Source organism: Syngnathus typhle, linkage group LG6, assembly GCF_033458585.1.
Source record: "Syngnathus typhle isolate RoL2023-S1 ecotype Sweden linkage group LG6, RoL_Styp_1.0, whole genome shotgun sequence".
Classification (NCBI taxonomy): domain Eukaryota; kingdom Metazoa; phylum Chordata; class Actinopteri; order Syngnathiformes; family Syngnathidae; genus Syngnathus; species Syngnathus typhle.
Genome location: NC_083743.1, coordinates 2493975 through 2506697, shown reverse-complemented (window position 1 = coordinate 2506697; position 12723 = coordinate 2493975). Strand labels below are relative to the sequence as shown.

Genomic DNA, 12723 nt, shown 5'->3' with positions numbered 1-12723 from the left:
TATGGTTGTCGGAAATATTGAGATGTGCCCCCAACGGCAACACTTGTGCGGCTTTTTCCTCAAATTGTGCCTCCTGATACCGAGCACCCAGTTTTGCTCTGTATTTGACAAAATACGGAGAAATGATGGCTGTGCAAGCCACTTCATGAAAAGAACCTGCTTGGCAGATGAACAATTTGACGACGTAATAAAAATGGCTATCATACAGGTGTTAGTATTTATCTTTTATTCTTTTGATATGTAAAAATAGATGTAATAAAATACAGGTGTTACTATGTTATTTATTTTTGTATCTATTTATTCAAATATAATGAATATAATAATTATAATAAACCGCTTGTATAGACTTGAGCCAAACAAGCTCAGAACTTGATTAAAGTCAAGTGATTGGTTCTCGACATAATTCCCGAGCGACGCCGCTTGTCCCGACACATCGTGAGCAAAATGGAAAGAATTTGTCTTCCCGTGCCGTTATCTCCAGGCTGCGAATTTCACGCTTAAGATCACACACACACACACGTGTCACGCAAGAATGCGCCATATAGGCCAGTCGTCCATGCGGAAGGAAATCAATTAACCGGCGGGGTCATGCAGGCTTCACCCCGTGATGTCATCACAGCGGAAGCGCCTTGTTGTGCTGCAGTAGCGGGACGCGCACACACACACACACACACACGAGTGCGTGCTTTCCAACAACTTTGAATTCTGTCCACTCTATCGTATCTCAGATCGTCTAATAATAGTGCTTCGGAGTCGTCAGTTGAACTTGACTTACTTTCAAAAGGCCCATTTTTGAGGCTGCACCAAGCAGCCAGCCAAAGAACCGTTTCCAAGGCACGGACGGCGGCGGCGGCGGCGGCTTTTATGGAGATGGAAAATGAAGTCCGGCAGTTATTTTCCTGCTGTTTCTCATTAGAACCTATGCGCTTGCCGCTGAAATCCCGGCGCTGAGCTTTCCGTGTTTTCACGCAGTCCACCTCGCATGAGCTTAGGCTGTTTGAGAATGTTTGAATCTGTCAAGGTGACCCTTGATTTTACTCGTTGCTTTCATTTGGACGGACGGACGGACGGACGGATGGCTGGACGGATGGATAATATGCATGTTTTTTGTACGATTGAAGAAACTGCAGGTCCAATCGACCCATGAACATTTCTGGCGTTGTAGACGAAGCAACATAGTAGGGCTAATAAATTCATTGGAGTTGGAGAGGAACCAAGGAGGGCTAATAAATTCATTCGAGTTCTAACTGTACCCCCCCCCCCCCCCCCCCCTGTTGAAATTTTGACTACCAGCAAACATGTCGCCCGTCTGCTTTCACTTAACGACAAGCGTCGGATGGCGTCGGAGGCGCCACATCCACAGAGATTTGAATCCGTGACTCAATCATTGATTGGAACAATACTGCTGAGTTGTGCAGGGGGAGAGAAAAAAAACACACACACAAAACCAAATGAAAAAGCCATGGGCTCTTTCAACAAACCATGGGACTCCGCCGCCTATGCAGTTGCAAGGCCGTATCGGCTTTTGTGAAATCAGGCCAGGCCAGTTGTGCCATAGCAACATTCCTTTGAAGAGGTGTTGGTAGCCATCTTTTTTTTTTTTGCTCAAGCCTCCCGAACGTGGGATTTCCTTCAGCCGCCACAACACCAGCTTACTGCTGGATTCCCTTTGCCGACCGACATGTGTTTAAAACATCATGTAAGCGCTGATGGATGCTGAAGGTCATTTCCCATGTTTCACCACGCTTTCCCAGGATAGCTAGCCTGCCACTTCGACAGCTATGATGTAAGGTTTCCTCCACAAAGTTTGGAGATTGTTTTTTCCCAAAACAAAAGGCAAACCATACCCAAGAAGTTTGATTTTTTTTTTAAAAATCCCAAAGCAGTTGTGGCCGTTGTCCCTGATTCTCTCATTAATTCCATCCAAAATAAAGTCACGACATCCAAACCAAACACACAGATCTCTTGGATACACATGAAAGATTTCAAATCTCTTCTAGAGAGACGGCCGAGTTCTCCATCCGCCATCAATTATTATGACTTGGCCACGATGGAAGAATCTCACACGATGAAACATGGTCAGGATTCAACGTCGGCAGGCCTTTTAAGGAAGCGTCGTCGTCAGGTGTGCTTTTTGGAAAAAGTGGCAGGTTTATATCAAAGAATGCACTTTATTGGAAAATGCTTGGGCAGAAAGACAGACAGCAGGGAATCGTTTAGATACATTGTTGGAAATGAAAGAGCAGATAAGAGCATTTAAGGGTCGGAAAACAAAACATCTCCTTATTTACCATGCCAGGATTTAGAAAATCTTCTCCTTGAGTTTCATTGCTTGGACTTGGGCAAAGACACGGGGAAAAAAGTGTAGGATTGAGCCGTGCTTTTTCTTTTATTGCTCCGTTAATGGCTCGTATGAATTGTCCATTGGCATTTGAGAGCCTCAAAGTGGAGATGCTAGCGTGGAGATTGCTTGCCAGGATGGTTTTGGAACCGAGAGTACACTTGAAAGTGCATCCCTGGTTTTCAACCTGCTTTGGTCACTGCCTGAATCCCGCTCGCTCCCCCCTCGAGAGTCCGGGCTCAGTCCCGTCCTCTTCGCCGGCTGCCAGCTTGGAAGACAACAAGCAAAAGGACAGTGTCAATATCTTTTTCCAAGGTCTTTTGAGCAGGCTGTGCAGCGACATTCCCTTCGTGGAAATATCACATTTGGCAAAGCAGGAGCTCCTGAGCTTATGTGCAGCAGCAAGCATGGCTGGCAGCATGCATGCAGACTTTGACATTTTGGCGAGCCGGAAGAAAACATTTCTTGATGAGACTGTGACAGACTTTCTGTTTCTGCTGCATTATTTTCATGATACTTGCATAGACTTGACTTGGTATGGTCTCAAGGACTGATTGCCTAGCTTGAGCAGGCCCGTACAATTATTAGAATATTGTTTGGGAAAGCTCCACGTGATCCGTTGAAGATCCGTTGCTTTAGATAGTATCTTGTGAAATCAGCTTTTCAGATCACCAAAACAGAGTTTTGAAATGATAATCATTAAAGATCACATGAGCTATTCCATTCCTGAAGTTTTCCCATGCTTCTAAGATGACCACTTAACCCAAATCCCCAACTCTATTCTGATCCATCTAGAGATGCAGGACCCCCCCAAAAAAAAATCCAGACCATGATCCTGTTCGTTTGGGTTACGGTTTTTGGATAGCGGGGATTAACTGAAATGTGTGCTGCTGGATGCTTTTGTTCGCTAGCAACTGTCTGTTTACCCATTTCCAGACGTTAGTCTGAGCCAGGCTGTTTGGCGGGAGCTTTGTCTTTTTCATTTCAATGCCAACAACTTATAAATTTGAATGCTTCTAAAACGATCAAGCGTCACCTTCGGAAGCTCTGCTCCCAAGTTGTAAATTTTAATGGTTATAAAACTATCTTGCATCAGCTTCGGAAGCTCTGTCAGAAGAGGCTATCTCGGGTCACACACGGCAAAACAGTGACGACGCTCTTAATGGACTCCGTCCGCGATGGAGGATTAGCTACAGCTAGCCACTTGCTTGCCTGCTATTATTACATGCTGAAAGCGATAGGTTAGCTGGAACATTGGTGAAGGGTCTTTTGGGTCTTTCGGAAGTTCATGTTAGCGATTAGCATGCTTAGGGACTCTTCGTTTATTGAATGCAGAGTTACGCAGCCCGCAATTTAATCTGTGTTAAATGCTCGGGCATTCCCCGACCGAATCTTTGCTTTACCTAAAATTCTTCGGGGAGGGTTTCTCCTTGAAGCGCCTTCTATATAGAGGCAAGGAAACATTATTGGGTCAAACAGTGTTTGCCCCGTCGCTAGCATACACGAACCGCTCGCTCCGCGCTCACCTTTGATCGTTTTGACAAGCTGGTCGCCGTCAAAGTTTTTATCAGTTTCAAAGGTAGAGATATCTGCAAGGTTAGATCCTACAGGAAGAAGAAAAGAGCAAAGCGTTACTATAATTCTAGCAGGCTCCAGTAAAATCATTTGACTAACCGTCCACGGTGACTTGGGAGGTGCCACCTCTGACGGAATACTGCGGTCCTGAAAATGACACAATCCATCAATTTGTAGGTCATCGTAACTCTAACAATTGTGTTTATGATCAAAAGACAGCTCAAGGTTCATTCGAAGTCGGATAGCAGGGTTAGATGTTGCTCAGGAGGCCTTGTGATTCTCACTCTGGTGTCAAATACTTGCCTGTGACAAGTCGGGTGACTTTGGTGATGGTGGGGTCACTTTCAATGACTCTGGTCACCTTGGTGACGGAGGGTTGGGCTCCAATGACCCTGGTCACTTTAGTGATGGCCGGTTCCTGTTGGATGACCCTCGTCACTTTGGTCACGTCAGGTGCTAAATAAGTCCAAATCGGAGAACAAAATTCAAAACATGACAGCATCGAGACAAACTGCGTAGTTCATGTTGAATCTCATCGATGCAAAGTCGAAGTAAGGTTGAGGCGTTAAGTTCTAGCCAAATAGTCCTAAAATGAACAATTCTATTGTGACCCGAGACGCGTCATATGACTCCCCCCCCCCACCCCCCACCTTTCCTACAAAGCACTTTTTGTTTGTGCTCTGTCAAGGTCTGCAACATATGCCAAGAAAGAATCTTCGGAAGCATCTGTTTAACATCCGAGTGGCATCTGTTTTGCGCGTTATACGGAACAGATACCACCGTATGTTTTTTGTCACTCGTCAGGAGCACTCCACCAAGGCCAGGGACTCCCTTTTGTGGTCAGTAGGAAAAGATGCACGGAAAACCTCTTCTAAGAGAAACAAATTCCGATGGCTGACGGCTGGATGAAACCGTCCAAGTAAAGGTGCGTAATGCCGGTGCGCTCATAATTTAAGGCTGATAGTGATGAAACTCAAGCGCAAGATGACAAAGATGCTTCAGGGTCTTTACTGTACCTTGAACAACTCGCGTGATGTACTTTTCTGTTGACGACAGAAGATAGAAAGCAAACGATGAGTGTGTAAACTTTCTCAGGAGATTTGAACGTCACTTCTTTGAGTACTCACGCAAAAAGGTGAGGGGGATTTCCTGGTATCTGAAGCCTGGAATGTACTGGAAATTCAAAAGGAAACACCTTAGAGCAAAGTGGACGTGATGCTCGACAGAAACGTTTTCATTTCGTGACATGACATTTGCTAGACGTCTATCTTGAGTAGAACCACAAAAGGGCTCAAGAAGCGACATGTCAGTTCCTTTGGTCATTTCCTGGGGTCTTTCAAAAATGTCCGAGGTAGCGCACAATGACTCAAGGTTCTGACTAACCTTAATTTGTATATAAGTAATGAGCCTCTTCAGTAGTGATTGAAGATCCTGGTTTCCAACGGGGATATCTGTGGGAAGTTGCAAGAACTTTCATTAAATAACAGGGAGCCGGAGGGTGCCTCACACATCTTGGGAGATTTTACTTCAAGTAGAAAATTGTACCTGCGGGATACAAGAGTCGGTTGACAAAATGAACCACTCCGTTTGTGGCCATGATGTCAGAATCTGGGATTTGCACCGAGTTGACTCGCATGGTGTCGTTTGCCTGCCAAAGACACATCCCCCAAACCTCAAAGCTAAGACCTGGGATGACTTCTCGTCGTAATAGCTACCAGCTTTCTGTAAGTTGAGCTCCTTCGATAATTGCCCCTCAAAAAAAAAAAAAACGCTCGCTATGCAAATACTCACAAACATCACTTTGAGGTTGCTGCCTTGAAGGGACTTGAGAAGGTTGGTTACTCCCGTCTCCAAACCGCCACCAATGAAGATGCCGTTATTGATGTGGTACAGAAGGATGGTTCTGAGAGCGTTGATGTCACCTAATGTTAACGAGAGACGGCCGATGATCAACGTTAGGTGTGCTCAGATAGACCGAGGCGTACGGAAGCCCTACTCTTCAGCAGTTTGAAATCTCTCTCATTCAAACCGGCAAAGGCCTGGTCGGTCGGGGCGAATAAAGTGAAGTCTCCAGACTGCCTCAACAAGTCGCTCAACCCGGCGTCTTCCATCAGAGACAAAAAGATCCTGGAGCACAGAGAGGAACTTGGCACCGCTAGCAACATCTTTTTCTCATAGGCATACGTACATCCGCTATGAATGGAACACTGCGGTTTAAAGGCATCTCCGAGGCCAAGGCTGGCTTTGGTAAGGATTACGCAGATGTACTTACTTGAAGCTACCGTTATCGCTCAGAATCTCATACATGGATTTCTCGGCCGGTTTGAGGAAGCTCTTCATGAGATGGAGCGCTCCGTTGCTTCCTTCCTTGCTTCCCCTGATTAGGCAGGAGTTCTCGATGCACACGGCCTGCCAAAGAACGGAGCACTCCAGGTCACGGCTCAATTGCGCAAGACTCGATGGGGACCACTCACAGTGCGATAGATGAAAACCCTCAGGAGCTTGCCGCCGATGGTCTCCAGCGTCTGCCCATTGTAGAGGTCTCCGAGGATGATCTTTTTCTTCAGGATGTGGTTTTCCAGGATGAACTTGAGCAGTCTCTGATCCATGGACATCACCTCATCTGGAGAAAAAAAACATGGGCCCGCTTGATGTAAACATATACGTCATACAAATCTTTGTCTTTTGTTTTATACGTCCCATTTTATTGCGCTGGAAATGTGGTCATCCCTCACAAGTAGAAGGTTACAATACGGAGCACGGTGCTTAGGAATGATTTACGCCACAAGGTTAAGCTCAGCAGCTGGACGGTGCGCATGAAGCTACAAATCATGTCTGCACTACCAGAAGAATTTACAGAGTGAGGACGAGTTTCAGCTTTTGGCACCGTGTGAATTCCTGGCTCCATTTCCAAAACCTATAAAGTATCCAGTCCCCATTGACTGTTGTGCACGTTTGTCAACACAGCACCTGGGCTTAGCTTCGTCCCGAGTGGAAGAACACGATATTTTCTGACGCATCGTGTGATGCTTACCGTTAAAGGCGGTGTTGAGGGGGGCCAGGAGCGTGTACTCGGCCTTGGGTCTCATGGCAGCAGAGAGACCCAGCTCGGACACCATGTCGCCAAAGGTGGACTGGGAACTTCCCACCAGTTCCATTACCTGTTTGGCTTAAATAGCAGAGACCATCCCGGCACAGTTAAAGTGAATCATAATCAGTCTCAGGTGAAGGTTGGGTTAAGAAGACTTCTGGAAGCGAGCAAGATTCATGTACAGTATTTACAAAACAACAGGACCACAAAGGGTCATGGTTAGCTTTGAGGTTCAGATCGTCTGCATAGTCGGTTGCTCTTTGCATGGGCACTAGATTCTTTCTGTGTCCTCTTGGTAAGCCGTAGGTCAGTGAAGATGAGGCAGATCTAACCTGAGTCCGGCATGAGCACTTGGTCAATCACGTGGATGACGCCGTTGGTGGTGACAATGTCCTTCTTGCGCACCATCTTAATGCCATTGACGGTCAAGCTCTCGCCGTCACAGCCGACGATGATGTTGTTGCCCTCCAGCGTCTCGTAAGAGGTTCCAGCCATGATGGCCTCGGAGCATTGCACCGAGTCCAGGAGATGGAAATTGAGAAGAGCTGGAAAACAAAGAAAAGTCTGTGAACGGGGTCTCATTGTTTAATTGGGTTGCTGGTTGCTTGGGTGGCTTCGGGTTACACTGCAAGCAGAAGCTCTTGGGAACCAGAAGACCCTTGGATCCTTTGGGTCCCTGAGATTAACCACTTGGGAGTCTGCCACTCTTCTGTTTAACTTTGTGTGGGATTGTGTGATATGACATCATCAGCCAATAAAATATTTGAGGTTGACCGGCCAACTACTGCTTCCAAGAAAAGCCATTTTACGTTTACCACGGATAACTTTGTTGAAAGTTCAGGGTGGGTTAACAAACAAGTCAATGAAATAGGGTTTCTCGTCTCGCAAAACGACTTAGTCAGTGTAAATGTCTGATCCGATTAGAGTGTCAAATATTGCCTTTCATCTGTCGACTTTCTGCTCGCGATTACATGCGTGATCTGAAAGTGGAGACTCATTTTTGTTATTATTCCCCACTAAACGTTGTTGTGCCAAAGTGCGGTCAAGTTCTAGACTTATTGCACAGAAGAATACTGCGGCTTCAGCTGTTCCCAGTTGGACCCGATTGAACCCGTGACTCGAAAAGTCAAGCAAACGCACAGCCTGAAGAATTTGAATTTGACATACGATTGCTTTCACCTTCACCTTTGCGCTACAAAGGTGCCTTGTGTTCTGCTTGCCGACTAATGCACAGTCGAGAGACGTCTGGGCACGATTTATCATCGTTGAAAGCAAACATGCCGTGTACCTTGGAGGACCTGCTTGTCGCCCTGGAGCCTCTCCAGCACGTCACCTCCAAGCTTGGCAAAGGCTTCGTCGGTGGGGGCGAAGAGAGTGAAATGTCCAGGCTGACCGAGCTTGTCCAGCAATCCCGAGTTCTGAGCAATATCCTGGAAGGAAGGAAGGAAGGAAGGAAGTAATTGGGGCTCACGTTTAAAACAAGACCCAAGTTTCATTCAGTAAGCAGTCATTGGAAATTGAGGCAGCAACCGAAATAAATTTCCGTGAACATTGACCTTACCTCTTATTTGTCGCAAGAGTGTAAACAGGAAGAAAGTCTGCTGTGCACAAATAAACGGAAAACGGCGCCATACCTGCTGTTTGTTGATAATGCTGATAAGCAAGCGGACAAGCCGGAAAATAGCCAGAGCCTGTTTTAAAAGCCTGGCTCCAAAAAATTATTTTTGATTGCACGGGGAAAAGATCCAAGATGCTAAACAATGTGCTGCCGTGTCAATCTAATCAGCCTAGGGACTTCAGGATCAATAGTGCCTACACAATTTACATTTTATTATCAAGTAGATCGCATATTTTTCTCTAACAAGTCCGATTTCAAATTTGAATTAGGTCGGCGTATCGACAAACTCTGTTAGGTTGGTCAATAATCGGCATCTTCTTAGTTGTTGACGTGGCTGTCGTGTTTTTAGACCAATTGCGGTCCAGAAGATGGAGGTGGCGCACTCGTATAGTCTTTTATCACATTCTCGTGACTCCAACTCACGTTCAAGGAGGTCAGATCATCGTTGACCTCAATCACATCCCTAATGGTGGTCCCGACGGCGCTGATGACGCGGTCGATCACGTGGACCACCCCGTTGGTGGCCACCTGGTTGCCATGGATGATCCTGGCGCAGTTGACGGTCACCACCTGCGGGGCGGGGCGGCACGCCGATTGTAACGCCGGGAGTCAGCGGGCGCTAAATGATGCTAGCGCTCACCCCGTTGGAGTAGTGATTGATGAGCAGACCCAGGTCGTTGTACATGGAGGTGATTGTCATGCCGTTGCGCAAGTCTTTGGTCAGGAGGCGCTTGTTGACCATGTGGTAATGCAGAGCGTTGTAAAGCTCAATGTTGACGTTGCTGACCAGCGCGGCCCGCATGCTCTGTCGCAGAAGGACCAATACCATCACAATGCCGTACCAGCAGTGATGGAACGGGAACAAATGGTGGAACCTCACCTCATCCAAAAGCTCCCAGGCCTCATTGCTGGGCGCAAAGAAAGTGTACGAGCCGGATCCCTCGATCTCGGCCCTCAGCTTGGACAAGTCGGCGTAATTTTGGGTGGAATGGGCCTTCACCATGCCCAGGGTGCCGTACACATGGTCGATCGGGGCCACTGTGGGGTGGCAAAGGAAATCAAGGAATCTTCTCAGATAGCCTATAACGTCTAGCACCCGCGTGCGCCCTCAAGAACACGCGTCGGCAACATTTGGGAGCATCCCTTAACCAGCCGCTGCTCGCCAGGTTGGAAGTTTTCCCCCAACTAAATCTCGTATCAATTAAAGTCGTCGGTTCTTGCCACGCACCTGCGGGGCAACCGCGCATTCCATCCATCTTCATGTATCCCGGGCAGCACTCGTAAAGGACGGTCCTGGAAGTCAAACAATCTCAGTTAGTTAGCAAATTCAAAGGCCACTTTGATGTCATTTGAGTATTTCCAGATGTCACCGTTTGTCTGTAGCAAAGAAATGCAGCCTGGTGCTCCAAAAGCTAATGGGAAAGCAGCCTCCTGGATTAAGCCAACATTCAAATAGCAGATTGATGTTACAGAGTGCTCCATTTTAAGAGTCACAATCGCTTTTGGTTGTTGCTTAGCATTTGCTTAACCTCATTTTGGCTTAATGTTGCATTTCACAACCTTTTTTTTTTGCTCAGCACAAAGACCCCTTTTGGTTTCGTCAATGGAAACGGTTGAAGTTAAAGCGTGAACAAGCAGAAATCGCCATTCTCTTGATTTGAAATGTATTTCTTTTGAATATAGTCTCGTAGTAGTCGAGTTGCCGCAGATCACCCACGACGGTGATAATAATCACAATATGATTTTTTTTTTTAAAGGGCAGCTGTTGGATATAAACACAGCTATACTTCTCAGGTCCACAGGTATGTCATGTTTGGATCTCGCTTCCATTATTAGAAACATTTGCGGATGCTTGTCTCATTTTAAACGGCCCAGGCGACATATGCAACATTAAAAAAAGAGCCGCAAGAAGGCCACACTCGTATACATACCAATATATATATATATATGGGACCAACGTATACAAGGTAGAGCTCAGTAGCAATAAAACTTCAACAACCTTATCAAATAAATAGAGAACTGTGACCAAATATCCACATGGAGGGGATTTTTTTTTGACAATTTGTAATTTTAGTATTGACACATGACGTCCATGCACAATTTGTCTTTGCGGGCCTTGAGTTTGCTAACTATGCTATAGTGAGACAGCTATCTGTTCGATCAGAGTTTTTCCTCTAACAATATGCCTTGACGTATTAAGTGTCATGATTGATGATTTGGTTTCTGTATACATTTTTTTGACATCCTAATTGCCGGCTACTGTTTGCTTGACATTCAAATCAAAGTCGGAGCTCTAATCTTGAAATAAATATAGGACGAGTCAGCCATATTATTAATGGTGCTTATTTGTGGTTTGCGTGAGACTTTGAGCCACTGCGATGAGATCACGCAGAAGCCCACTCAAGACATCGTCAGCATATTAAAAAAAAGAAGAAAATAAAACGGTTGTTTCATTGCTCTCACACAGAGGGATTGTGTCTGGCCAAGCATTCGGAAACTTTTGACTTGTCAGCATCTTCTTAACTCATTCGTTGCCATTGACGGTTGCGGACGTCAAAGACTGGGTTGGCAATGAATGAGTTAAGAAAAGAAACGCTTCCTCTGAAATTCACGGGATATTGCTCAATTAGAATATATTCTCCCCGGGGCTGGCTGCAGTCCAATACACTTACTGATTAGCGCCGCTCGCTTTTGAAGCCCAAATGTGAAAAGAAAAAAAAATGCACGTGCAGTAGTGTTCTTAAAAGAGTAAATGTTGTTTTGTATGGGTTATGTTTTTCTTTTTCCCCAAACGCTCGGTTCCTGTCCATGTGTCAATCTAAAAGTGCTGAGCCGCCAGAAAGGGCAAAAGAGCCAGAGAAGAAGTCGGCTGGAGTAAACGGCGGGCTTTTCCATTCATGGATTGTGTCAGCAATTCCGAGCCACATCCTGGAGTCTGTGGTTGCCGCACAGACTCTCCACTAGTGGCCGCTGGCCGCGCTCCAAAAAGCTAATGAACGAGACTGTCCGTTATTGCAAAGACTCCAAAGAGTTCCGCGTCCCATTTGGAAACACGTTTGGAAAGTGTCAGGGGGGGAAAAAAAAAAAAAAAGAAAACGGCGCAAGACACGAAATATAAACACGCTCGTGTCGGAAACATATGTCGAACAAATTAGGGTAACGCGCGAATGACTCGCTGGCACGTGGACACAATCCATTTGCTTGCTTGGGGTTGGCAATTCTCAAAATCATTTTTTTCTCCTCACAGCACATTGTTGTCAAATGATGAAGTCATTTATTTGTCTTTTGTTGTCTGTCAACTACTCACGCTTTCTTCCCACAGATGGCGCCTTGGTACCAATTGCGACAAGTGCTGAAGTACTTCTTGCGGGTGCCCATCACTTGCTGCAAGGCGCACACGTTGGGCCTGAGGGGCGACGTTCACGTTGGGAGCGAGGAAGGAAGGAAGGAAGGAAACATCAAGCAGGTAAGACTCAATCATGAAAACTTGGAGAGAAACAAGTCAAATCATTCAAAAGCAAAATATGTGCGTGATCATATTGTACATGGGAATTTGTTTGTAACAAAGGTTGCTGAGTATCCAATCTAATATGAGTATTTATATTATTTGCATTGAATTCATGCCAGATATTCACAAAGTGAAATATTTCATCCTCATTTTTCATTTATTTGTATTAGCTTGCAGCTAATAAAAACCCAGAATCCATAAAGGGTTGTTTTTTTTTCAATAAAATGGCTAGCCTTTATTTAGAATATTCCAATTGATTATTAATATAAATAACAACAATAAAACATTAAAATATAATAATATTAATCTAATTATAATTCGGATGGACTTGTTTTTGTAATGTTTATCAAAAAACAGCAGTTGCAATAAGGCACTGTCATTGATCCTAAATGAGGCAATAGAAGCAAATAGGCCCAAGTCTTACCCCTGGTTCCTGGCCCGGATGCGGCTGTGCGCCACGATCTTGTCGTAGGCCGACGAGTGCGCCTCGTCCAGCAAGGATGAGAGCACAAAGAGTGCAAAGGTGGCGGCCACGACGAGCTTCATCCTTGACTTGCTGCTTTGCACGGCCAAAGTGATGAGAGCTCCTC

At 45.7% G+C, this 12723-nt stretch overlaps 1 protein-coding gene across 1 annotated transcript; it reads right to left on the bottom strand.

Annotated features, from left to right (window-relative positions):
- Window positions 1-2151: 2151 nt before the first annotated feature.
- postnb (periostin, osteoblast specific factor b) lies at window positions 2152-12723 on the bottom strand. The gene is made up of 22 exons (XM_061281079.1): window positions 12558-12723; window positions 11933-12031; window positions 9854-9918; window positions 9506-9663; window positions 9266-9430; window positions 9049-9195; window positions 8296-8437; window positions 7340-7552; window positions 6951-7085; window positions 6391-6539; window positions 6189-6325; window positions 5913-6043; window positions 5708-5838; window positions 5462-5564; window positions 5300-5367; window positions 5044-5089; window positions 4933-4959; window positions 4220-4372; window positions 4016-4063; window positions 3868-3945; window positions 3745-3783; window positions 2152-2609 (listed from the first exon to the last, which is right to left on the bottom strand). Exons 1-22 carry the CDS (start codon window positions 12677-12679, stop codon window positions 2581-2583), a joined length of 2385 nt encoding a protein of 794 aa, XP_061137063.1. The 5' UTR covers window positions 12680-12723; the 3' UTR covers window positions 2152-2580.